The 27,657-nt window shown below is 43.0% G+C and overlaps 1 protein-coding gene across 2 annotated transcripts; it reads right to left on the reverse strand.

Moving 5' to 3' along the window:
* Nucleotides 1-597: 597 nt before the first annotated feature.
* PRDM4 (PR/SET domain 4) lies at nucleotides 598-27,657 on the reverse strand. Of its 2 annotated transcripts, none has more exons than XM_048832390.2 (11): nucleotides 27,320-27,657; nucleotides 24,905-25,038; nucleotides 22,831-23,016; nucleotides 20,615-21,409; nucleotides 17,239-17,388; nucleotides 14,343-14,482; nucleotides 8,143-8,228; nucleotides 6,270-6,397; nucleotides 4,703-5,017; nucleotides 2,990-3,158; nucleotides 598-1,759 (listed from the first exon to the last, which is right to left on the reverse strand). In XM_048832390.2, exons 2-11 carry the CDS (start codon nucleotides 25,035-25,037, stop codon nucleotides 1,456-1,458), a joined length of 2,406 nt encoding a protein of 801 aa, XP_048688347.1. In that variant the 5' UTR covers nucleotide 25,038; nucleotides 27,320-27,657; the 3' UTR covers nucleotides 598-1,455. The 2 variants fall into 2 exon arrangements, with proteins under 2 accessions (XP_048688347.1, XP_048688357.1); XM_048832400.2 differs by having other exon boundaries at nucleotides 14,343-14,461; nucleotides 27,320-27,655.

Below are 27,657 nucleotides of genomic sequence, written 5' to 3' on the forward strand. Positions count from 1 at the left end.
GTGTCCCACAGCCTGAATACATATAGGCATTCTGTTACCCCACCCCCACACCTATGATTAGTTCAGCAGCTACTCATTGCATTTTCACCAGGATCTGTACATCTTTAACCATGTAAAGTGCCTACAAGGGATACAGGCAAGGGCTGGGACTTAACAAAATCAAAGTTCGGGCTGGAGACATATCAGCAAAGTTCCTATTCGTAGTGCAGGTCACTCTTCCTCAGCTGTGGTATCTCTCTTCAAACTGTTGTTTCCCAGAGGAAGCTCTACAGTTTTCAAGTAATTGAGTAAGAGACTGTTAAGAATAACCAGAGCGCTCCTTTTGCCATGCTTGATGTTAAATTCAACCTGGTTGACAGGCTCTCAGCAGCCATTTTATCAAACTGGCTCTGAAATGACAGTTTTTCAAAATAACGTTTGTGTATAATGCTTAACCGCATGGGGACAGTACTAGCAAGCCCTACAAAGGCAGAATTGGGTTAGGAGTGTGGCACATGTTGAGACACACATTGAGGATCTGCATTTTTCCATTGTGGTCTGGAAAAGCATAAATTCAGAAACTTTCAAAAGGGAGACTTGTAATTATGAGAGAGCACCTTAGAAAAGAGCCATATTTTAATTTTTCCAAAAGGAAAACAGGTTTGAATGAAATACATTTTCATTCCATAAATACATTAGCAGCAAACCCTCCCACCATCACCAGCACCTCACATGGCTACAGTTTACAGCTTAATAATGAGTAATATAAACTAGCTGGACAATTTCAAGCCTCTGGTGTTCTGAAAGCCAAGTCAACCCATCAAAACTGAACATATGGAATTAAGTAGGATCACTACATGCCTCATCTCCTATTGAACTGGAAATTAAGAGGCAACACTTATCTGAAAGCCAAACGTTGGTCTCCTATACAATTTTGTGCTCAGGTACTTGTGTTATCCACCATGAGTGCTGATTTCACAGACTATTTTTTAACCAAAGCATTTAATTTGTACTTCTAGAAGGAAAGCTGAGCATTCAAATTCTCTGTATTATGCTCTGAGCCTCAGAGAGAGAACACAAACCCCTTTGAATTAAAGTGTCAAAATACACAATTTTTTTTTCTTTTAAATCCCCAACATACTTTCATGGCTTTGTCAGTTCAAGATGTTGGCTCACAGGTTCCTATGGTAACCAAATCTCATTTTTGTTTCATGATTCTTCCATCCAAAGAACGGAGCAAGGTGACTCCCTTATCCTGTCAGTGTTTGAGCAAAATATAGGAAAGACAAGAGTCAGTCTGTGCACAGTGTATTTTTATGATCTCCTTACTAGAAACTGTTCCTTGTCAACTGATAAGTGTGTCATCCATTCTCATTCAGAGTTTTAGCCATAGGGCTTAGTAAATAGGGATATAATGTTTCATTGATAAAAACATGATGCTTGGGGAAAGGGGAGTGACTTTTCCTCCCTCTTCCATCACTTATGTCCAGAGAGAGAGTCATCTGTCGAATACACTCCACTGTTAATCCTACAGTCTTCAGTCCTCACTGACTCTATTAATTCTTCCTCCTCCGAATCCTCCTCTTCCTGTGCTGAGAGACTGGATGTGGGGCCTTTACAGATTTTTAGGTGGCGAGTGAGGTGATATTTGGTTAGATAAGCCTTGGAGCATTTTTCACACACATAGTCCCTCTTTCCTTCATGGGAGTTGAGATGTTTCTTCAGGTGATTTGTCCTCAGGAACAGCTTGTCACACCTGGGACACTTGATCTGCCGTTCTCTACAAGGGATTGAAAAAAAGTTCGGTTTTCCTCATGAGACACAGCAGCTATACATTAACAGTCTTGTTTAAGTGATTAGAGGAGTTTGGAGAAAGGGGGTTGCTTAAAATAGTGATTAAATTATAACAGTGATTAAAAGAAACCAGTTTACAAATGATTTCACATATGGGGTGAGACATCTGCACAGGGTTTACAAGCCACTGTGTGCACACAAAGGCTCCATATCCTCAGTGTAGGTTGCTTTGTCACACTGGCAATAAATCTACTAGGGCCAACAACTGTATAGCCTCGTTATAAAGCTCTTCTAGGGTAGAATTCATTGACCAGAACAGTTTGGTTAACCAAAACTCCATACTGGCGCAGGAAGTTGGAAGGATGGTTACCCTGGTACCAGGGATCTGCCTGTTGTTCCCAGGAAGAACTGTCCAAATTTGGCAAAATTATTTCTTTGAAAAATCTCTGTTCAGTAGACACATATTAAGAGTTTGGCAGCTAAATTCTCTAAAGATTCTGTCTGCACTGCTCCATACCGGGGCTCAGCATTGGTGCTCAGGGCCAGCTGCTGTGATACCAGAACTGGGAGCAGGGAGACTCCCTGTCCTGTGCTGTCAAATGTCCCTAACTATCTCAGACGCTGTGGAGAATAAATCGGCCTGACAAATGCAGAAAGGACAAGAACTGGGAGGGGGATGGGTGGAGGCATTAGATTCAGCAAGGAGCTCATGGGGCACGGGAAGACAGATTGGCTGCAGATCCCAGGGTGGAGACTGGGAATGCGTGGACAAAGACTGGGATGAGGAGTTGATAGGTGAGAATGCTAGTGAGAGGCTGTGGCATGCTTTCTGATTCTGCATGGTCACACTGGAACTTGGAGAGTTTTCAGCTGAGAATTAGGGACAAAAATCAGTGGATTACCTTCCTTCCCAAAACTAAGGGCTGAGAATGCTATTACACAATGCAAGCAGGATGATTTGGGTTTTCTCTCTAGTAAGAAAAGCAAATTTTGCAGAAGCCTTGAAAGGTTCAATGGTAGCTTTCCTGTCAAAATATTCCATCCCCAACAGATGGCCAATAACACAGCCATCCTAGAGTTGATCAAGATGCACTTCCCCATAACCTAGAGTGATATTTATTTTCTGAGCATGTCCACAAAGTATTCTGTATTGTTTACGCCATAGGCCTGGCTCTAGACTTCCTGCTGGTTAGCTGCCATACTTAAGGTCACTTACTGTGTGTGGGTGAGTACATGCTGCTTGAGGTCCTGCCTCCGCATGAACAGCTTATCACAGTAATCGCACTTCAGGTTCTTCTCCCCAGTGTGGATAACCATGTGCGATTCCAGGTGAGCCTTTTGGGTGAACGACTTGTCACAGAGCGCGCAGCGATAATTTTTCTGACCTAGAATTGCACACACACACAGTGACAATGAAGTCTGCAAAAAAAACCCATCATTCACTTCAGAAAAATCTTTCCCTGAAGCATTAAGAATTCACCTGTCTATTTCTGCAGCTCTGTTTCAAACTCAGCATGATGACTTATTAAAACAACAGTCTGGGCTAGCCATGCAAGAAATCAAAATTTGACACCTGAGCTCAATTCAATCACTCCAGAGCTGGGAGCTTTATAAAGAGGCAGGATACCCAGAGACGCTGTGCAATTGCCTTTGCAATTGCAGCGTAGATAAGGTAAATCTAATGAACAGTTTGTATAATCAAATATTTTAAGCACTTTGGGGTACATCTGAATGGAAAGTACTCTTACAGTTAGAGTGCTGTCATTGAGTGTTCAGTACTTGACCTGAAGACTGGTATTTCAAGGTTAAGAACTGGGACACTGAACACTCAAACACTGCCTCGGTCCTATTGCTGGTTTGGCCTTCTGGGTAATCTTGGGCAAGTCTACTAATGGCTTTTAGCCAAGATAGCTGACTGCCAGATGTTGGGACTAGACAACAGTGGATGGATCAGTTGATAATTGCCCTGTTCTGTTCATAGCATCTGGAATTGGCCATGGTCGGGAGACAGGATGCCATTCTTATGTTCTTACATCCCTTTACCACTCTGTTCCAGTTTTCCCATCTGTAAAATGGGGATAATGATGCTTACAACAAAAACTGAGCTATACTGATGAAAAGTTATATATAGGAGTTAGTAATTACCACCACCACCAGGTACCCATTTAACTAAGGCAGTCTGCAAAGATATTTACCTTTCAATTTCCTGCCTTTAAAAAGTTCATGTCGTAAACAAGCCTACTTTGTGGCTCCTATAGTCCTATCGTGCAGAGCAAAGTAATTTATCCTAGGATTTCGGGCTGAAGCCATAAACCTCAAGCAATATGTAACTGGTGCCATCCACAGACTGACAGCTTATTTAGATTTAGCCTCTGAGGAATGAAGAGTCTGGATAAAGGCTTGGTTATGTACCTCAATGTGATTAAACCAGTGACTGAGGAGTTAAAGCTGGCACAGATGGATTACTGAGTAAAGGCAGTTACCACCTGACAAGTGTTCAGCAGTTGACATGGAAATGAGATGGTGGTCTTGGTTCAGTTCCTAGTGGATAGGTGTCCATATCACAAAACCCCCAACATAACTGGCACTTATGTTAGCAGTCTCAGCACGTAAGGTCAAGAACTGAATGGATCTGGAGACTGTTACTCTCTCAATCCATAGGCAGGCCCTGGATACTGAGGTGCTGGGGGCGTTATCAGTACCTGGAGACAGAGACAGTGCTTCCAGGTCAAGGCTGAAGCACGTAGAGGCAGCAGCTGGGATAAGTGCATTGCTGCTGTATGTATAGAACTTATTTTGTGAATGAACAAAGGATTTCAGTCTCCGGGGCTGATAATCTGGCACCTTTTGCCAGCAGTAAGTTTACTTCAATTCAAACAACACTTTGTGAAATGGCATCTTAAAGTCCAACTCAGGCCATCTGCCTTACCTGTGTGTATCTTGAGGTGAGTCCGGAGGTTGCTGGGATCGCTGAAAGCTTTGCTACAGAAATCGCACTTGTGTGGCTTCATGCCCATGTGTCCCATGAAATGGACATGAAGTTTGGAAGGAGAAATGAAAGCTTGGGGGCACATGGAGCACTTCCACTTCCTTTCCTTACTGTGGCCTGATCCATGATTGCTGCTGTGTCCCTGGCTGGGGAGGTGGTTATGGATGTGACTGCTCAGATGGGCCTTAAACTCTGTATAGGAAGTGCATTCCTTTCCACAGTGACAGACGTGCACATCTGGGTGTTCAGGGACACCTGTAACCCAAAAGCATTTCTTTTGATTAGACACACCATTCCTTCACACACTCAAAACATTGCTGACCCACTTTATAACATGGCTGCATACTTTCCCCAATTTCTCTGATATTACATATAATCAAGTGCTGTGGTTTTTCTACAGCTTGTTAAATTGAGTCTTATGCATGCTTCAAAGGGTATCAACAGACTACAGTGGCTTATGATACCTGTTCTACCCACGAACCTTGGGAACACCAACTAAAGCTATTCATAAGCTACAGGATGGATGAACTGTACTTCAAGTGAAGTAATAAGTTCAACAGACAAAGGTCTGGGAAATCAGAATTCTTTCACTGACTCAGTCACTCGCTGTGCTACCTTGAACAAGTTTCTGTGCCTCGATTTCCCCACCTGTAAAAGGGTGATAGTGATACATATTCACACTTGTAAAGTGTTTGGGATCCTTGGATGAAAGGCATTATATAAGTGTAATATATTAATCGTAGTAATAGTACTGAGCCAAATTCTGGTAGATCTTATTCAGTTCTTAACTTCAATGGAAGTTTTGCCTCAATAAAGATTAAATACAGCTGGATAAGGACTTTAGATTTTGGTCTATCATAGTCTAACAGAATTATGGGCAGGAGCAGCATCCTCCAACCCTTGAAGTCCAATGAACGAGCAACAGTCATTTTAAATTCTTTCCTCCTTTGTGCTTGGTTCCTCCTGCTTGAAAACTAAAGGTGGACCTAGAGTTCCCTTGTTAATCAGTGCTGGCATCTATCAGGTTCTCAACTAAGCCATGCAGGTGAAGGGAAGCTTGCACTGCATTTGGTACTATACAATAGTTTGGCTCAGTGCCCTCATCCTTCTGCAAGCGCTAAGTTCACCATCATTTGTTATGTGGAAATTTAAACTATGAAGAGCATTACACCAATATCTGTTATGACCACTCAAAATCTTGAGAATCTTACACATCCTATTATTGTCTCTCCCAAGTTATGGATGACAGAGAAACAACTCTCTCTGTCCTACTGGAATATGAAATCTTTTCATTCTGAGCAGAGAGAAATGAAAGGGCTGTGATAGCAATAGTGAAGAACCTGTTATTTACACGTAGTGAATTGGAATTTATAGGAATACAATGCCACTCACTACCAAGTGCTAACAAAAAACTTAAGGAAATCCCAACTCACATACCAGAGGCAGCATATAAAAGGGAGCTCATGTTCGACTTTGTAAAAGCAAATAAATGTGCCTGTCTTCTTACCAATCTGTCTAGCATAATCCCGACTGTAATAAAAGAGAAGCTCTTGTTCAGGAGGGATGTCCCGTGAGGTGCAGAAGTACATTTTTCCATCATGGGGATAAGCTACCAGATTCTGCTCTTCCCGATTCCTACACCAACAAAGGAGACTTTAAACACCTTTCAAAATTGTCAGCTTTGCTTTTTGTTCCCAAGCTATCAGTAGTACTAAAAGACAATGGAATCTCCTTAAAGAACTCTCAGCATCCTGTGGAGAATTTTCATTTCAGAAACAGTTCTTCTCAACTGCAATTCTACCACTTCCCTCATTCTTTATTACTAGGGATGATGACATGAAACTCATTTATTCCTATTGCTTAGTTCCCTATAAAGTCATTGCGTATTTGTGACATCATAATTGGTTGCTGTGAAAACAACTGACATCAGAGAGAGCAAACTGGAGGAAACGAGCAGATGACCTCTTAAGAGAACTAAGACCCTTTTTCATGCTAATGCCCCTAATAAAAAAGACAAGGGAAGAGAAATACAAAATGAGTCTTATAAGCAGAATTAACTGAATTTAAAGCACTTGCAAAGTTTTCCAGGAGGCAATAGTGTCTTGCTAGCCTGGCAGATCAACTAGGTAGAACATGCAAGCAGCACTGCACCACTTTGCTAGAAGACCCAAAGCCAGGAACAACTTGATTCCCGCTCACTAGCCTGATGAAGTGAATTACAGAGGAGACCTGCTTTGTGTCTCATGGAGTAATAGGGAAAATATTATATCCTTCCTTCTGACCCACTCATGGGGCAATATTCACATCAGTTTGCACAGCTCTCCTTGCAGGCTCCCAGGTAGAGAAAAAGGTATAGCTATCAGTAGGGATTAGGAGAAAGGTAGTGAATCCCAGAACAAAGGGATGGTGTTGGCCCACATTGCAGTACCTGGAGCATCTTATCAGTAAAGGTATAAAGCAAAAATGCAAGCAAATGCCATCTTAACAGATATATTTTAAAAGGTGTGAAGAAGGGAAGAGACAATAATAGACCACCATATTCACAAAAGCAGCAGCTGGCATAAGGCTTAAAAGGACAAATGACTAGATTCAATTCACAGGTTTGGAGTGATGCTTTACCATATAATTAGTTTCCCCTGTAATACCCTGCCCAGCCTCTTGCTTGCTGCTTTACTGATTTTCTCCTAGCAACAATCCCAGCTTCCTAGAAATCCCTGGAAGGCTCACTCAGCACCACTCTTTAATTATCACATAGGGCAGCCACTGCAGTGGGCTGCACATTCACTCTTCAAAATTTCTCTAGGCCATGGGCAGACTTCAGAGTCACATGGAGTCAAGGGGACTGGCTGTTTGCATCAACCCTCCCCCTCCCTCACAGTCCTTTAACCCCAGCTTCACTCCATGCCTTCCCTGTACCCCTACCCCTCACTTTCTCTTTTCCTTCCATTTAGTTGATCCCCTTGTAAATAACCCCTTCCAAATAAACAAATAATGGAACTAACATGACATTTGCCACCAACACCTTCACTCTACTTGTGTTCTACCCCCACCCCCACCCTGTGTCTGTCTGGTCCATTTAGACAATGTCTCATTGTTTCCTTGTACATATCAAACCCCTCCTCTTTCCCCCACCCCCACATCTGTCTGTATCCATCTGTTGTCTCTTGCCTTATCATAGATCATAAGCTTTTTATGGTACGGACTGTCTTTTTGTTCTGTGTTTGTACAGTGCCTAGCACAATGGAATGCTGGACCACAGGTGCATGGAGCTCCTATGCACTATGGTAGTACAAATAATGCAGTTTTTTTTTTTTTTTTTTTTATAAAGGACAACACCATAGGGTCCAAATCTGCTCAATCTGGGTAAACGTAGCTCTCACCGGGCTCTGTGTACAAACATCATCCAGTTACACTCGTTTTCATCCGTTGTAATGATGTAGAACTCCAGGACGCCATTGTGGTACATCTGACAGCAAAGACAAAACAAACAGTGTCAGGATAATAAGTGGCAATGACTTTGGTCAGAGCTCATCCCTTTCTTTAGGGGAGGAATTGCTTTCCTCCCACACAACTGCTATCTGACTTCACTGTGTCTTTCCCGTGCTGCCCCCAATGGTGAACCAAGCCATAACAATATAGGGGCACCTAAGCTACAGGAAGTGATTTAACGTCATTTCTTCTCCAAGCTTGTCTTCAACCTCAGAGGGTAACGCTGTACCTTGCACAGAAGTTCCCTGATCCCTCCATCGAACAGGCCTTGCAACAATCACAAATCCTTGGTGTAGAGAGAAAAGAGTCATACACCATTGGGACCTCATATTCCTAATGGGAGCCGCCGCCACCACCACCACATCACAAATCCCTCCCCCACCTGCGCCCCCCCACCCTCAGGTTAGCACAAACATCCTGACCCCTGGGGACCAAGCTAGAGACTGACGTATGGTGATGCCTGACACCACAATCACTAGTCTTAAATCTGCTCATTTATTTGAATATTTTTCTCCTCCCTGCTTCCATTTAGGCTTTTGACAAATATTTTCATCTGCTTTTCTAACAGGCCAAGCTTCAGGAACAGTGGTATCTTGTGGCTCTCTCCAACTACTTGCTCCACACAGCTCAAATATTAACCACTGTATTTTTAAATATTTTTTAAATGATAGTCAGTAACTGCAGTTAACAAAGGTTTATCTGATTGACAATGAATGAATGCAGTTCATTTTTCATCACCTCTAATAGCATTAAAATGAGAAAAAGATTGCAGGGAGGTAAGGGAGGGTGTAAGTATGTACACCAGAATGAAGGTTAAAATGATTCGTTGGCCTGAATTAACTGTTAGTCTTTAAGATTGTTACCTCTGCATAGTCACCCTTGTTGGACTGGTGCCTCCTGGCATCAAGCTGTGGGAAATCTTTACAGTAATGTTGATTGTGGCCATTCACCCTCCCTCCCCATCATGGAGAGTTCCAAGGGTATAAAAATGGGAGTGGCCCCATCCATCCCTCAGCTGCTTTCCTAAGTTTGGAATTCTTGACCTGAGAATTTGGGATGGAGAGTGAATATGCAGATTTGACACTTTTGAAGAACAATTGCTGGTAAGTAACCTCTCTCTTCGAGTGGCCTCTGCGTACTATTGCTTGTGGAGATTAGCAAGCAGTACAAATACTATAGAAAGGCGGGCTGAGTTGTTCTAGATGAACAAGGAATACAAAATTGATAAAACTATGTGGCGTGTCAAAAGAAGTTACAACATGTCACTCTTACAGCTCAGACCTCAGTGAGAGAATTTTTTTGCTGCAGACACCTACAGTTTCGAGCTTTGCAAATTCTATGAAAAAAACAAACAAACAAACCGTAAGACATGCACTGGATGCTGCCTTTGGATCAGTTGACTAAGTTAGACGTTACCAGATGAATGAACATGTGCAAGTCCTCACTTGGGCATAAGGGAGACTTGGGGAAATATAGACAAGTTAGCAGCCAGTGTAAGATGAAAATAGAGATTAACTGAGACAGAGTACTGTCAAGAAAGAATGGTGCCTTTGTAATCGATCAGTTTTATGGCGGTCATAGACATAAGTCTGGATAAAAGTAATACCAGGTACCACTGGTAAGGAGCCTGTCTGTGTACCAAAATCTAGCTATAGACATGAATGCACCAATGACCTGATGTCCACGACACATCAGGAAACAGTTCACACACCCGCTCTCGCTCTTTTTTTTTTTTTTTTAATTTGCTGCTTAAATGAAAGCATCCCATGGATATTTGTGGTGAGTTGAACTGGAATAATATGGCTATACCACAAGGAGAGAGAATATAATGCCAGTGTCACCTTATTGGTAGCAATTGCTATGTGCTGACTGGTCAAGGAATAGCAAACATCAAAAATCCCAAGGAATTGTTCTTAATGTCAGCTGAGAATCCCAATTTTACACGTTAAGTGCTTTCCCACTGGGCACTGAGACTGGAGGGAAGTTTAAAACAATATGAAGACACTTTCACAGGACCTGTACCTGACACAGATTGCCTGCTACACACAGAGGATGAAAATCCAAGGTCTTCCTGGCAATGCAGTAGAATAGATTCCAAAGACATGGCACCAGATGGCTTAATCTAATCAGAACTGAGACTTCTGGTGCAAAGGCAGCATGGTCCTGGAGAGGCTGCCACTTTTTTTTTTTTTTCCTTTAAATAATAAAGCATTGCTCCTTGGAAGCTCAGAGCTGTCAGTATGCAGTTGAGTGAACATAAACAGAAGAAGCATGCAGAACCAGTAATCCAGCATCAGAAGATGACAGGGGTGTGGACTCCAGGAAAGCTTTTTGTGGCCTGTCTTCAGAACAAAGCACTGACACTGCTGTTTGGAACCTAGCTGTCTCTGGGTACCAATGGCCTTGGATGGTTTCAAAGTCAGGACATTAGCACTGGATTAGCAATTGTATTCATTCCCAGAGGTGCAGCACTGAATGAGACTCAGTAGGTACTGAAGCCACCTCAATCTGGGAATGGTTTCCAAGGTTTCAGTGCTGAGGGTATCTTGGCACAAGGAAATCTCAGCTAGGATTTCAGAGCAAAGAAAGTTCATGGCAGCTCCTACGAAGAACCCTGACCTGGTTTCAGAAACAGTTCTACTGATTTTGTCTAGAGGGACTCCCACAAAAGAAATACCTATATCCTCATTCAACTATCTTGCAAGTCCTTCAAGTAAACCATCAGCAGACATCACCTCTGGGTACTATTTAGATAAGACTAAGTATCTGACACTGGAAGGAAAACACACTTCTGGGATAAGAGACCCAGATTTGGGAGTGATGACTCAGTAGACACCAAACAATCAGGGATTACAGTGTCAGTAGTGCCAGGATTTCAGCATCAGACTTGGTCATTCTAGATAGATCTGCAGACCTCTGAGCCATTTAAACTAGGAACAGAATCCCACTGCATGTGTTTCTCCTGGGCTTGCACAGCTGGATCCTCAGTACTTCACTGCCACATGTAGAGTTGATGGTATTAGAAAGTCAAGAGTGACAGAGCTGGTGCTAAAAAGTCAAGGGTGTCAGAATCAGTTGACCTTGAGAGATCAGGAAACCTTGATGACACTTATGGATGGCCCGGAAAGGAAAACTAAAGGTTTTAAGTGCTTTCCTACATCAAATGACCTATCACTTTGGTGGGGACTCCACACAGTCTGCAATGTAACCAAATAAAACAGTGCTGATTCCAGAAGTACAAATGAGAACTCAGTGTGCAACACTATGGAATATTGGTCATCACAAGTAGCCCACTCCAGGACCTAGCCCTAGACTAGAGAATGTTCCATTATGTTACAAGTTTAACTGTCAGTGCATTGTGTTATATCAGCTGTCACTAGTGGCCTGGCAAAGGCCATATTGCATAGCTAGTATCATATACATCAGGGGTCAGCAACCTTTCAGAAGTGGTGTGCCAAGTCTAATTTATTCACTCTAATTTAAGGTTTCACATGCCAGTAATACATCTTAACGTTTTTAGAAGGTGTCTCTATAATATATAACTAAACTATTGTTGTATATAAAGTAAATAAGGTTTTTAAAATGTTTAAGAAGCTTCATTTAAAATTAAATTAAAATGCAGATCTTATCAGTTTTGTGTGATCTTTTCCTTGCTGAGTTTTCCAATGTCTGGCATGTATTTGGATACTTGAAGCTGCACACAGGCTTGTGAGTGATCAGTTGTTAACCGGCTCCGAGAGGGACAGAGGACAGATTTCATGTGTGAAAATACCTGTTCACACAGGTATGTGGATCTAAATGCTGAAAGAACTGCAAACGCAATTTTCTTCAAACAGTTAAATTTCACTGGCAGTGAGGTCCAGCAGGTCAGAATAGAGGCCCCATGATCTCTCTCAGTAGCTTTAAGTGCACTTTGCAGATCTCCAAACTTTGATGCCCACAATTCTGAGCGTTTTAACTGAATGAGCTGCATTTTGAAATCTTCAACACCCATCCACTGAAATACAGACAAATCCAAGTCGCTTTCGTTGAACTTTTCAGGTTTAATTAGAAAAGAAAGCATTGAGCCAAATCGCTGGAAATCTTGAAATCTGTCAGAAAATTATGATTCCAGTTCTTGCATGTACATTCCAATCTCATCAACACTGACAGTGCAACGTGCCAATAGCTCTTTTATGTGTTGGAAGTAGCGGAAAGTCGAAGTTCAAATATCCCGAGAAAAAAATGCTAGTTATTCAACAAATGCCTTCCAGGTTTCATAAAGATCCAGAATCGTTTGCCCTGCACCCTGGAGATGGAGGTTGAGTTCGTTTAGGTGAGAGGTGATGTCAGTTAGAAACATGAGCTTACACAGCCATTTGTCATCATCCAGTTCAGGGTAGTTTTGTCATTTTTCCGACAAAAAGGCCTTGATTGCATCAAAACAGTTTACAAAGCACACCAAAACCTTGCCACAACTTAGCCACCAAATGTTGCTGTGAAGTGGAATGTCATTATAAACAATGTCCATCTCTTCTAGCAGTTCTTGAAACTGTCTGAGAGTCAAAGCAGATCGAGTAACAACGACATTCACAATTTGCACCACAGTATTCATTACATTATTAAGCTCTGAATTAGAAATTGTAGCACACAGTATTTCTTGATGGATAATACAGTGAAATTTGACTGTCGGGCGGCCAATTTGATCTTCAAGTAACTTTACAAATCCCTTCTGTTTTCCGACCATGGAAGGAGCACCATCTGTTGTCACACAAAATATTTTTCTGATGTCAACTCCTCATTCTTCAAAATGGTTTACAAAAGTTTCTGCTATATCTGCTATATCTTTTGTTGCGCCATGCAGGGGTTTTAGGCAACAAAGTTCCTCTTGGATTTCACCGGAAGCACAATATCTTGCAACAACTGCCAAACGTGGAACACTGTTTATATCCACGCTCTCATCAACTACAACGCTAAACACTGCTGTGTCTTTTAATGCAGTTGTCTGCTTTTCGTTAATGTTTTCTGCCATTTCGCTTACGCATCTCTCAACTGTTGTGGCAGAGACAGGCAGTTCTTTTATTCTAGATACGCATCTTTATTTGGCAAATCATTGAATAAAACCTCTGAACTGCAGAGGAAAACTTCTTTTATGTATTTCCCATCTGTAAACGGCTTTCCGTTTTTTGCAATGCACTGTGCAATCTTGTAACTTTGTCCTGTGGCTTGATTTTAACTTACACTTAAGCATTTTAAAAACACTGCTTTGCTTTTCATATCCTGCTACCGCCTTTTTGATCGATTGAGTCTTGTCTCCTTCTTCAAGAAAGGTTCTCTCGTGCTTCGTTTGAAAATGTTGAACACTTGATGTGCGACAAACACAAAGCACATACAAGCATGGTCCTTCTTTTGAATAAATCCAATGTGTCTGTCCAAGAAGGCTGAATGAATGGACATGTAACTTTGCTTTCTTAGGAGCTGACATTTTGTCACATGTACCCCTCAGCTTAACAGTGGGAAAAAAAATCGCGACAGATGGCACACACAATGTCAAAAGCAATGCGCTGTTCCATGTGACATGATAGTGATGTAAGCAGCAAATCAGGACTTAAAAATATTCCAGTAGAGTGGTGCTGGAACAATTTTTAAGGTGGGGGTGCTCAGCTGCACCCCCTCTTGCCTATCCGCACACCTCACTGCCCCAGGCTGGGGCCAGTGGACCACAGCTGGGGGCAGCTACAGAGCCCCGGGCCAGTGGCCGGGACCCCAGGATGGCAACAGAGCCCCCGGGACTGGTGGCCGGGACCCACAGCGGGCTGAGCGGGGCTAGTGGATGGGACCGGCATCTGGGACCCCAGGACGGCAGCAGAGCCCCCGGGACCGGTGGCCGGGACCCAGGCAGTGTGAGTGCCACTCAAAATCATCTTGTGTGCCACCTTTGGCATACATGCCATAGGTTGCTGACCCCCGATATACATATACCCCCCACAAAAACCGTCTTGATTTGGGGGTGGGTTAAAGAGAAGAGAGCATTCAAGTCACAGTTAAAACTACCACTAACTGGCAGTTTTGACACTGACATAAGGTTTAGGGAGACTTGACATACGCTGACCTTCCAAATGTGATTGGTTGTCTTGTCTGTCCAATCTGCTACTTCCAAAGAGTGACTCTGTTGCCCAATCAGAGGTCCAAAGCAAGTCCTCACAGGAATGGTCTCCCGAGTCCACACACCTATCAGCAGAAAGGCACTGACTGCAGAATCAATTATTTAAACAACAAGTCAAACAACTAAAAGATGCAATGTTTGTGAGATAATGTTCTGAGGGTTATACCTGGGCATCAGACCATAAAACCTTGTATTCCACAAATGGAATACAATTATTATAGAAACAAGTGCCACCACCATCATATAATGCCCCTGTGAGCCATTTTGTTCTAATTACAATATTTATTTTTGGCTTCTAAAGCAAGTCATTTACTTTCAGATGAGCTGTAAAACTAAGGTCCTGACCATTTATGCCCATTAAAAATTTTATTGCATTTTCTGCAGAACCAGAAAATCATCATTTCAGTACCTACCTAATTCCCATAAATTTAGCCTACTTAATCCCCATGAATTGCCAGAACTGTTGCTGGGCACCGTTAAGTAGATTCTGCATTTCTCATCAGAGGCAAATGTATTTCTGTGATGAGCAGAGAAATTCCTGTATCCAGATTATTATTATTAAACATTTATATTTATAGCCCCACACCAATACATTAGCTTCCAGGAGCAAAGCGGAAAGCTCACAGAGCACAAGGGTAATCTGTTCCCAACAAGAAGCATCACTAAGCAAACCAGCTTCTCTAGCTGAAGTTTCCAACTAGTCTTCAGACCCTTGACGAGTGCAGTGCAATAATCCAATCTTAAAGTGACAAAAACATGGATTATAATAACGAGGTCCACATCTAAAGGGAAGGTCACAACCAACCTGCCAAGTGCAGATGGAAAAGACGGCACTTGAGCAATTCTACTACCAGAACATCCAGAAGCAACTAGGGATTCAGCAAGACTCCCAGACTGCAAACCTGAAGGTATGTCCACACTAAACCACTGCAGCTGTGCCTCTAGCGCTTGTTTGTAGACACTACCTACACCAACAGGAGAGGTTCTCTCATCAGCACGGGTAATCCACTTCCCCAAGAGGCGGTAGCTATGTCGACCTTGCGCTGTCTATATCGGAAGGTCGGCATAGCGATGTCTCTCAGGAGTGTGGATTTTTCACACCTCTGAGACATAGCTATGCCGATATAAATTCCCAGTGTAGACCAGCCCTAACTGATGAACAGTGGTCAGATATCAACTCCGCTGTTCCTTCTGATTGTTTCCCCTAAACTACAATTGGTATCTCTATCTTATCTAAGTTAAGCCTCAAGCAGCTTGCTCTTGTCAAGCTCCAATTTCAGCCAGACACTGGGAAAGTTACTTAACTGCAGTGTCTGGATTTGATGACATGGAGTCCTGAATCTGGGTGTAATCCACATACTGAAGGTAACAGAGCCAGTCTGCTTCACTGACTCCCTTAACTATCTAATAAACAGGAAGGATAACTTAATAAAATCCATTAAAAGAGAATTTTTAAAGCAGATGAGCAATCATCCAATACTATCTCCTCCCACACTCCAGGTGGCTTCCCCAAAAATAAAAATGGATTGCACAGATTCAAAAGCAAGTCAATCAACCCAGCTAGGGTCTGCTGGCACATCAACAGTACTAAAGCTGCTAGTAGGTCTAGCACCGTGGCATCATATTGGAAACCTGATCTTCATCCATTGCCAGGAGATAATCTTCCAACACAATTAGTACAACCTCTATACCATATTCAGGTCTAAAACCAAACTGACCGGTGTTAGGAAAGTTAGGACTCATTATTGCTAGAGCTGCCTCATCACAATCTCTTTGATAATCTTCCTCAAAAAAAGAAGACTCAAGGTAGGGAAGGATTGGTAATACTGACCATGTCAAGAGAGAACATGTCAGTTCTTGAACTGGTTTAAGTCCGTCTAGTTTCTTTGACTTCAGTGGAGCTATGGAGATTTACACCACCTGGATCTTGTTCGATCTGAATGGAGCCTTCTTTCAGAAATGCTGGCTCCTTACTCTTCCACACATCAACAATCTCTTCTAAAAGAGACTAAATACTCCTTGAATGAAATATGCAAGTCTAAAGTTATGTTTTACATGTATACTTCACTTATTGTGGCTATGCAACATTTCCAGCATTTCAGAGTAACAGCCGTGTTAGTCTGTATTTGCAAAAAGAAAAGGAGTACTTGTGGCACCTTAGAGACGAACCAATTTATTTGAGCATAAGCTTTCGTGAGCTACAGCTCACTTCATCGGTAGCTCATGAAAGCTTATGCTCAAATAAATTGGTTCGTCTCTAAGGTGCCACAAGTACTCCTTTTCTATTTCCAGCATTGAAAACAGAATATATTTTGCCTAGACAGGAATACTGCAGGACCTACTTGTTGCTGAATGGTTACTAAAGAGAAACAAATAAATTTCCTGTGCTAATGTTTTGGCTAGACTAGACATCAAAAGTATGTTACAACACATTAGCAAACACGTCCGAAAAGTCTAGTGCAGACAAGGCAGTATATACTTTAACATGTGCTAAACAGGGTGAGTTGAAGCTTAGGCTTTGCTCCAGCCTTCAATCCGACCAGTCTAGCACATCATAAAATACACATTGCCTTGTCTATACAACACTATCCAGTGTTAGATAACACATTTAATAAGCCACCCTAAAACCCTAGTCTGGGCAAAGCCCAAAAACATGGCCACAGACCAACACTTTGTGCATTGTAAGTGATCATGGTGACTGTCTGAGGGGAACACCTCTGGAGTCACCTTCTTAATGTGGTGACTTCCAGACCCTTTCCAACTGTGTTCCATAACTATATTAATATCACTGGGGTTTGTTTTACTGCTCTGTAGAGATATATGATAAATAGATCTTCCTTACCTACTTCAGGTGCCATGATAGACTGCCGGAGAACAAGCTGTTTTGGGAGAGAAAGTCTGGCTCGGCTCTCTATTGGGGTGTCAGGAATGAAGGTTACTGGCCCATGATCTGGGCAATCTGATGGGTAGGCCTTGTCACACAGCGTGCACCCTGTGGGTGTAGAAAAAGGACAACACAGTTCAGTGAGGTATTATTTATTATTTGTATTACAGTAACACCTAGAAGGCCCAAATGACACAAGGCCCCACTGACACACATAGGGTGGGAGGAAGTACTATTATACCCCTTTTATAGGTGGTGAATGGAAGCAAGAGAAATTAGGGCCTTGTCCAAAGTCACATAAGAAATCTATGACAGAGCTGGGAATGGAGAAATCCTACCAGAATCAGACTACAGGCTTCTTCTGACTGGTAACTCATCAGCTTCATTGGATTTTAACCTCATTAATATGTTGTTTTAGTCAGAAGAGCTAATACATAAAAATGGCCCCTTCTTACTCCACACAGATTTGCTTGGCGATGCCTCTACCTACTTTACTGACTTTAACAAGTTTTTCTAACCTTATCCCTGCATATCCAGTATATGAAAAAGGAAGTCTATTCTTCCTTCTGCATCAGCAACAAAACTGGAGCAGAGTTCTTATTGCAGCATCCTTTTTACTGGTACTGATCCAAGTGGTAGAAAAAACAGCTTCATTTGAAATCACAGGTGGAGTAAGATTTACTGGCAGTTAAAAAATACTGGCAGTTAGCCATCTTTCTGACTTGCATATTCAGCACATCAGACAAGTAACATGCAGACTGCTCATGTGTGTAGAATTTTTTAGTGAAGGGAGGCTAAGACTTCAGGATTCTTCCATTTTACCACCATCTTAAAGGGTTGGTTTTTTTTAAGCTTCCTGTCTATGATCTTGCCACATGAACACCTTCATTCCAGCAGAAACTGAAACCCCTGTAGAGGAACTTATTCGTATATATTTATACTGTGTGAAGTCTATCACTAAAATTGAATTTATGGAATGCAAGTGAAAGGAATGGAAATTTGTTCCCAAGAGCGCTCAGTGGAGTAATTTCCAATAGCTGTCACTAAACATAAATCTCTATAGAACACTACTGAAAATTATTTCCATCCACTTTAAATACAATCGGGAGAAGTATTTTACACTATGACTGACTGTCACATAAAGAGTTTGCTGCTCTACTTCATTATGAACAGAGCTGACAATCCTCACCCCTCCATAATACCTCATCTCTTCACCTGGAAAGATGCTATATAAAAATTAAACAATGGCAGATTTGTGTGTGCATCCTGGAATTAATGTGTTATGGGTCAAATTGCAATACCCTTACTCAGAGCAAGTAGTACCTCCCCAAGTGGTCTCACCAACTCCAGGAGGACTAATGGTGGTATTAGGTATATTCAGTGTGGCAGGTGATCAGCTGGTATAACCTGTCACAGCTCTCATAAAGTCAACAGAGCTATGACAATTTATACCAGCTGATGGTCTGCCCCCAAAATGAATAATGGTGTCATAACGTGACCCTTTATGAAATACATATTGAATGACTATATGATCATATCCACATCCATTGCTGGATGGATGAGTGTGTAGGGCTGACATTAGAATGGATTAATGCATAAGGATGATTCTCATGTTTAGAGCAATTGCAGTAACAGGTCGATAACGTGAAATAGCCCCTAGTTCAACAACTGAAAGATAGTGTGGAAATGAATGAAAATACAACACTTAGAATGGCATCATTAACTTAAAAAAAAAAAAAAAACTGGACATCTACATCTTGTAGTGGAATGGATGAGAAAATTCATTGCCCATACTTTATCTGAACATTAGTACTCCTATCTAGAGAATCTCAAAGTATTTTACAAATAATAATTTTAGCCTCAAGATATGTGAGTAGTTATTAGCCTTGGTGTGTGCTTTCTATTTTCCCTATTTGTAAATGGAGGCACTGAAAAGAGGCACCAATCTCCCACAGTAACCACGGAAAAGAAATCACACTTGAAGTAACTGGAAAAAAAATCTCTTCCCTCCTTACTTTCATGTATCTGGCCACAAACTCATTTTATTAAGAAGTAAAATGAAAAGCCAAAATGAAAGCTTTCAGCTGAAAAGTTATTCTTTACAATAAAACATATGTCTACACTGCCAAAAAAAGGTGTGCTCTTAATCTGGATTAGCTAACCTGCATTACCTAATTGGGGTTGAAACAGCAGTTTAGACACAGCAACTCTGCTTTTAATTGAGGTTAGCAGCTCAACTTAAAGCCCATAACAAGCTGCTAACCCCCGTTAAAAACAGTTGCTGTGTCTACACCACTGTTTCAATCCCAGGTTAGCTAACCTGAAATAAGAGCATACTTTTTTTGAGTAGTGTAGACACACAAGAGTAGCATTCTGCAATGCCATCAATTTATGCTTTGTCAAGTCCTTACAGTCATTTGATATCAGAGAGATCAGATTAAAAAAATCTCTACATGCACATAAAATCATGCAAAATGTGGAGATTTTTAAACTAAATGTATTTCTTCTTCAAATGCTTGACTAGTCGATGGGGGATTCTGATGGGGTGTAGTAGGACAGAGAAAGATGAAAACCAGATAATGACCATGATGCTGAAATTTAAAGGCCTTCATATTAAAATCCAGCCTCACAGTTAAGTGGCAGCAAGCCAGACAGACAGGTGGTGGAAGTACTAGACAGACACAGATCTCTGCCACAGGAAATGAACTTTGTGATAATCTCAAGCACTACCCTTCAGGCAGTCCAGGAGGGATGACAGGCTCTAGAGCAAGTCCCGAACTCCTCCTCTTGAAAGATCAGTTAGCCTCAAAACACAAAAACCTTTTTATAGGAGTCATTGGAAAAGTTAGAAGAACATCCCTTCCCCTCCTTTCTGGATTTTCTGTTGAGTGCCTCATTTCTCATGGCTCTTTACAAGTCATTCTATGTTATAATCACGGATATATACATGTGATGTAATTAAAACTTGTCAAATTAAAAAATTCATGCAATAAATTTCTTTCTTAAAGGACATTAAAGGTCAAGAAATCCACAAAAGCCAAAAAGGTCACAGGGTAATGATTAAGATTCCAACCTCCAGGCAAAGTGAGAAGACAGATACAACAGAATGATGTTAAAACGGTGACCCATTATACCTAGTTGTTGGAGGTTTAATCATCCTCAACTGCAAATTTTTCTGCTTTTTTGGGTTTGTTTAATGGCCTTAACGGATTCCCCACCCCCACTAAAAGACGTCTATAAGGCTCGCTGCAATAGTCTTGATATTCGCATCCCTTATAACAGTTACATGATAAATGCTACCCAGAGGTAGAAGCAAGCACACTGGCACACTCACATATGGTAAACAAGGTAGCCATATTCTCCTTGTTTGAATTGGAGTCTTCCATTTGCAGAGATGATGGTACAAAGGCAAGACTGTCTGAAGACACATCCACATGGCCTGGCCCCATGGCTACTTCCTGGTTTATGGAAGACACAGCCACAGGCTCGAGACTGAGGCCCACTTCATGCAAGGAGACAGATTCCAGGGAAGTTAGGTTGTGTGAGGTAGAGAGCGCCACGCTCACAGAGTTGGTGCTCATGGCCACGGTATGTATGGAGTCATTTAGTGTGCTGTCCGATATACCGCTTACCCGGCCTGCAATGTGGTCAGGCTCCATGACAACAGGAATCTCCAAAGTGTTACCATGAATGGGTATGACACCACTATGACCCACTGCATCTGAAGCCAAGTTACTGCCTACCGTGTCTACAGCTAATGGTGCATGATTCCGGGAGCCATTTGGGATTTGTGAATGATCCCCAGCTACATCATCCATCGTAAGCTCCTCAGTCATCCCATCAGTAGATATTGGACTGGTTACCCTCGAAACACTCTCCATAGCGATTGTGGTATCCAGTGCTACCTCATGGCTGTCACTAGGATGTAGGCTTTGAGCACCATGTGTGTTCACTGCACGAGAGTCCATGGAGACAATCCCTGGTTCCAGGCCCACAGTTCCACTGGGTTGGAAGGGATCTAGGGCTGAAGGATTATTGGAGACAGATAAAGCTGGATTGCTATCGACATTTATAGTGTTGGGGTGGATGTACTGAGGTGGAGGTCTGTCAGCTAAATAAGATAAAATACCTGATGAAACGGAAGAGGTGGAGAAAAGGAAAAAAAGAAGAGAAGGTGAGTTTACAATATCAATTTTCAAACAGTAAAACAATCCACAACTGCAATCCATTTAATCACACTTTATTAAGATCTCTTTATGAGTCTATCTGCAGTTTCCTTTAAACATTCCCATTTATTTTCAATTAAGTTAAGACAAGACTCAGGTAAGTCTTACAAATACAAACTCTTGGCAATTCTGAAACATCCCAATCACAAAGAAATATGCGACCACCATAAACCTTTCCCAGTGGCAATATAGGTGCAGTTTAAATTTGTAAAATTATGATGAATCACCTTTGCTCGTTTCCACCCACCAAAGCAAATGCTCTATTAATCTGATAAACTCAGGATTGCTGAGACTCTGGCAACATCTGACCCAGACTTCATAGTACAAGGAGTCAGAAAGAGTTTACATGGCAATTTGGGTATAAGTATGCTTTGCTTTCTTATACAAAAGAACATCTCAATGAAGTCTTCAAAAGATTGCTAGTGGAACTGCACATTTCATATTATGTGATGATGCCAATATACTTCTGTTAGGATTAAAGAAACTGGAGGAACTCCTTCAGGATTTACCCATTTATTTTAAAATATATATTTTATACACTTGTTTCAATCATTTGTATCAGCCAATATGTCTGGCTACAGTTCTTCCTCCAGAACCCATCTATTCAACTCCTGGATCAGCTGGGAGAGCATCATTCAAGAGTAACATGAAGGTATTTGCTCTTTTCCCTAAGGGCTAAGTCACCACTTCTTCAGCAACCCTAAACCTTTTTGCGCTAGGGACTGACAGCCCGATATAAGGACCTGAATCCTAGTGCACCTGCCCATCAGCACCAGCCACCCAGCACCCTCGCACATAGTCTCAGGAGAGAGGCCAATGGTGCACAGTAGGGACAGGAGGCCAGCACCTGTGCTGGCTGTTTAGGGTCACCATTCTGTATATGGTCACCATGCTGAGGCCTGTGAAAAGCTGGGAAGCCTCAGCAAAACAGAGGGAGCACAGTCCTTCAGCACTCTGTTAAGGGGAAGGAGGTGGGGCACAGCTTTCGGGAAAGGGGCAGCGGCCCTTTGCCCCATGCCCTCCCCACAGCCCGTGCAGAAAATAGGGGAGAAAACGGCCCAGGCAACCTCCAGAACCCCACCACCTCTCCAATGGAAGGGCATTGCATTAAATAACATGGTAATTTTCTGCACTTTATATTGATGTAGAATAGATATATTAGACTTGAGGAAGAATCCAGGGAATTTGTCATAAGGAATGCCATGCAGAGTATTCTTTCACAGTCTTTAAGTATGCACAGAAGGGGAAAAAAAGCTATGTAGCTCTTCAGGTGTTCTGTAACAGCACCTATCTCAACTTCAATCTTCAGAGCTATACTACTTACCAGGTAGAATGTGTCTGAAGTAGCTGCTCTCCAGGTGAGGATAAGGTGGTGGAGGTAGGGTGTAGTTTCTCTCTGGTATACCACACATCACTCCTCGATCCCCAATACCCATTGGGAGCATCAGAGATAGGGCAGAGGGCAAGGAACTCAAGGAGGGGCCCAAGTTTGGAATCGCAACTGGCAAGCCTGCAAGAAGAAAATGCCCATTAAAATTCAGTGGAACTATGTAAGTTTAATGAACATGTAACCAAGACAAACGTTTACTAAAGTCTTACGGGTTTAGTGCAGTGTAGGAATATAGTCAAAATTCCCATTACCGTTAACTGGGGAACAAATATTTCATAATGGGCTCTTCAATCTAGCTGACAAAGGTATAACCCGATCCAATGGCTGGAAGCTGAAGCAAGACACATTCAGAGTGGAAATAAGTCATACATTTTTAACAGTGAGGGTACTTAACCATTGGACCAATTTTCCAAGGATAATGGTGACATTACTGCCAATTTTAAAATCAAGATTGGATGTTTTGCTAAAAAATATGCTTTAGGACTTATTTTGGGGAAGTTCTATCACCTGAGTTAGGCCAAACTAGATCATCACAATGGTCCCTTCTGTCCTTGGAATCTGTGAGTTATGCAGCCAAAACCACACACACTGCACTGAGCTATGTGAATTTACATGTTCTCTACTATAGGGGTTTCCCCTAGTTAGTACAATGAAACGTCTCAGCTTTCATGTGCATATTTAGAATGTTGCCAGGAGCAATCTGAGGGATAAACAGAACCCAGTGTTTCCTAAAGCATGTTCTACATCTGCCTTTTCCCTGTAACTGCAGATTTTTATTCCAGGTGAACTCCCAGCATATAATTTTTACTGATTTATTAAGATACAAGTACGTGCAAGTATTATGGCTGTATTTATGGTTAGCAGTTAGAGCTTTTTTGTTTAACATATTTGAAAGTTTTTGGTTAATTAAGAAAATGTCATTTCAAGTTTCTTTAAATTGTGTATCATTTTCTTTAGTACAGAACTTTGTTTATTAATTTTATTATGGGGCTGGGATGGGGCAAAGGGGGAGAATGAATGGAATAAACAGCAAAAGGAGAAGGTAAAAAAAGACGGAAGGGGAGAAGAGAGAAAGAAGGATGTACAGGACTATGGAGGGCATGGGAGATAAGACTGACACTGGAAGGACTGTGAGAATGCTGGGGCAAACAACTGATCAGAAGACAGAAACTGTCCAGGGTTCAAGTTGTAAAAAGCAGTCCACTGACACTGCTGGGGTCAAGGGACTGTGCAGGCACTGAGGGCATGGAGTCCTAGCTGGGCCCACCTTGCCTTGCTGCTGCTCCCAGGGGCTGGTTCTACCTTGGGAAGTCATGCTCCATTTCCCAAGTGGCTGAGGCAGGTGGAGTATCCCCAGAAGACATATAATTTCTTCTAGAATCTGGGGTTCTGCTAAGGTCTAGCTGGGCCTCCTGCCCTATGGCTGCATTTTTATATACTGTCTCATTCTCTGTTTTATGTTTTCACTTGTAATGGACACTTCTGTGCAACTTCCTGAAAACTTTGTCAGGAAAAGAGGTGTGTTTTATCATTTAATATAATCTGAGTGTGGCTTTTACATAGTCTGGGGCAGATTTCTCAGCAGCAGCTCTTATTTCGAGGGACTCAAACACCACAATGATGAATGCAGCACAAAAGGAGAGAGAGAGAGAGAGAGAGACAGGTAGCTCATTAATACCCTATTAAAAGAAAAAGGAACTTTGGCAGGAACTGTGTGGGACACATCCATTCTTGCCACAGAAAGCACTGCTTTTGCCTTGTCTACACAAGCAACAACTTTCAGGTGTCTCTTCATCCCACAGTGTGGTTTACAACCACGAGATCAAATGTCAAATCTGCTCATTTCACCCCCCTGAGGACTCCAGCCTTCAGAGGACAAACCCAGATGCCACTATCCAGCTATGAGCACTTCACACTTATGCTACTTTGGTTTTCAACTGTTATGCAAAATGCAAATCCATAGCAAGTGACAAGTATCATCAGCCCTTCTTGCAACTCTCCAAGTTACCTGGTGCCGGTATGGCATTATGAGTGGGTGATGCAGTCAGTCCCAAGTGACTTCCTGAGACAGACAGGGCATTGCTCACAGAGGATGAGGTCAGCTGGTCCATCCCTACCGAACTCAGGTTCATTTCATTCATCCTACAAAAACAAACAAATAAACAAAAAGAATATCATTCTTAAGTTTGTTCAGTCCTAGAAAAATAAGATTTGTATACAACGTATGTCCACTAATCAAAATGTCCACCTCACTAATCTAAGCAGACAATATAGTTTTCCCCCATTATCAAATGGCACACATAATTTTTGTAGATAACATATATCTAATGTTGATCAAATTAGATAAAATGAAACAAAAATCAACACTAACAGACAAAAATGAGATCTCAGCTCATTCCCTGCTGCCCAAGTATTGAACAATATTGCTGAATGAAAAGTAATTGTACATACTCTTATGCTGAAATATCCAGTCCCTATAGTACAAAAGAAAGGAGATCTGCTTTATGTCTCCATTTTTAGGATTTGTCAGATTTGCCTTTTGAGGGGAGCTATTTGATTTCATTTTTTAAATAAACCACAAGCTAGAAAAGACCTCTCAAGACTCAAAACACTTTACTGTGATCTAGATTCTGTAAATATATCTTTACAAGACTGTCACCATAATTACAAATAGCTGTATTAATTCCTTCTATACTGTCAGTAGCTGGATTGTTTATATTAGAAGTTGAACAACAGCACACAGGCATTTTGATTTTTATGGTTTATGGATTTAAACTCATTTTTTAAAGGCAGAATCAAACTAAATCTTTCTTGGGTGGAACAGATGACTCAACCGGTAATAGTTGTTTGCACTGTTGTTATAACTGCGTTGGTCCCAGGATATTCAAGAGACAAGCTGGGTGAGGTAATATCTTTTATTGGACCGTTGGTGTAAGTGACAAGCTTTGGAGATATAGAGGTCTTCCTCAGGTCCTAAAGAAGAGCTCTGTGTAGTCTGAAAGCTTGGCTCTTTCACCAACAGAAGCTGGTCCAATAAATGATATTACTTCACCCACCTTGTCTCTCAACTAGGTACAGAACCTTCAACTCACTAAGGGCTAGTCTACAGTGGCAGCGCTTTAACATGGCTTGTGTAGTCGCTATGCTGCGACTACATAAGCCATGTTAAAAAACCGCAAAAAAACCACCTCCACGAGGGGCGCGGCACCTAGCACTGTAGCATTATCTACACTGGCGCTTTACAGCGCTGAAACTTGCTGCATTCAGGGAGGTGTTTTTTCACACCCCTGAGCGAGAAAGTTGCAGCACTGTAAAGTGCTAGTGTAGACAAGCCCTGGGTCCACTATGACCCTGGAAAGTAGCGACAAAGTCACTTCCACAGGAGGGCTGTTCTGCGAGTAATTAATTGGTATTCAAGCCAGTACACTTAATGGACATGTGTACACATCACACTACACACTAGCTGACAGTCTCAGCAGAAGTCAAGGACTAGTTCAAACATGGATACTAAAACTAAACTCTCTCTCACCCCATTTAGGGGTCCCTTCCAAAACAGAATAGACACATACTTGGCAGGATTGAGGGCAGCAATTTGGATTGTCACTGCCTATTTTACCTACTTATGTTGACAAACCAAGCCCAAGACTTTCAATCCAGCGCAGATCACCAGCATTTAATTCGCTTAGACAATTGGAAGGAAAAATATTTTGCAGAAGTAGCCAACAAAATTTCAAATCCAGGTAAGTTAACGCACATTTTCCTTGTCATTTAAAGTTCAAATCCACACACACGCCCATGACCAAGTTTTCAGTTTGGGGATTCAAGTGCTGATCCTGACCAAACATATGCACGTGCTTGCACTTCCCACACTGACTTTCCATGGACCAGGGCTCTTTTCTTGCTTTGATGCTGCTGAGGAAGTCTGCCCAGGGATGCTCCCATCCCAGGAGCTCCTGCTCCTCCATCCCCCTCCCCGCAGCTCAAGTGGCTGCGGAAAGCCCCCGAAGGGGAGGCTCGCCCAGCAGCCGGCACCACCAGGTGCAGGACACCAGGGCAGGGCTGAGGTCTAGCTCCGAAGCTATAAACCAGGGCACGGCTAAACAGCGAGTTTTACGGGGGACTTTCAACGCCGCGAGTCTCTCCGCCGCGGTCTGGGACTTCCGCGCCCGATCGGCCAGGGCTTTCGCCCCGCGGCGCGGCCCAGGAAACGGACACCTGCAGGCGGCCGGGCCGCCAACAGGGAGGCGGCGGCGGCGGCCGGCTCGGATCCCGCAGGACCAGGGGCCGCCCGGAGAGCCGGGCCGGGATGGGGGCCGCACGGCCGGCGAGGAAGGGGGCGAGGCTCGGCGGCTCCCCTCCGCGCTCCCGGCACAGCGGGCCCGGGCCCCGTCACACTCCCCGGGGCCCCGCCACCGCCGCTCACCTGGGGTGCTCGGGCCTCGGGCCGGGCGTCTCCCGCAGGCAGCCGCAGCATCGGGCCCCTCAGCCCCCGCCCTCCCGCCGGGAGCCGCTCCCCGCTCGGGCATCCGCCGGGCTCCCGGGCCGCGCTCTCGGGGAGCCGCCGCCCCCGGCAGCGAGCGGCCGCCCAGCCCCGGCCAGAGCCCCAGCGGCCTCATGGGCCGGGCGGGGAGACAGCGGGCGGCCGAGCGGCGCGAGCCCCGCCGCAGGGAGGGGGCCTGACGCCGGCACAGGCCGAGAACCCGCCGGCCTCGGCCCGCGGCGCCGCTTCAGCTTTGTCCGGCCGCGGCATCCAGGAAGCGC

This window comes from Caretta caretta, chromosome 1 (assembly GCF_965140235.1).
Source record: "Caretta caretta isolate rCarCar2 chromosome 1, rCarCar1.hap1, whole genome shotgun sequence".
NCBI classification, from domain to species: domain Eukaryota; kingdom Metazoa; phylum Chordata; order Testudines; family Cheloniidae; genus Caretta; species Caretta caretta.

Bases quoted from the DNA above. Each gene is read 5' to 3' on its own strand.
- PRDM4 (XM_048832390.2), bottom strand. From the start codon at position 25,037: ATGAATGAAATGAACCTGAGTTCGGTAGGGATGGACCAGCTGACCTCA. The intron at 17,389-20,614 runs GTGAGTGTGCCA...CTACACCCACAG, and splicing joins GGCTACCTTGTTTACCATAT to GGTGCACGCTGTGTGACAAG. The intron at 8,229-14,342 runs GTCAGCGTATGT...CTTTGCTGTCAG, and splicing joins CAACCAATCACATTTGGAAG to ATGTACCACAATGGCGTCCT.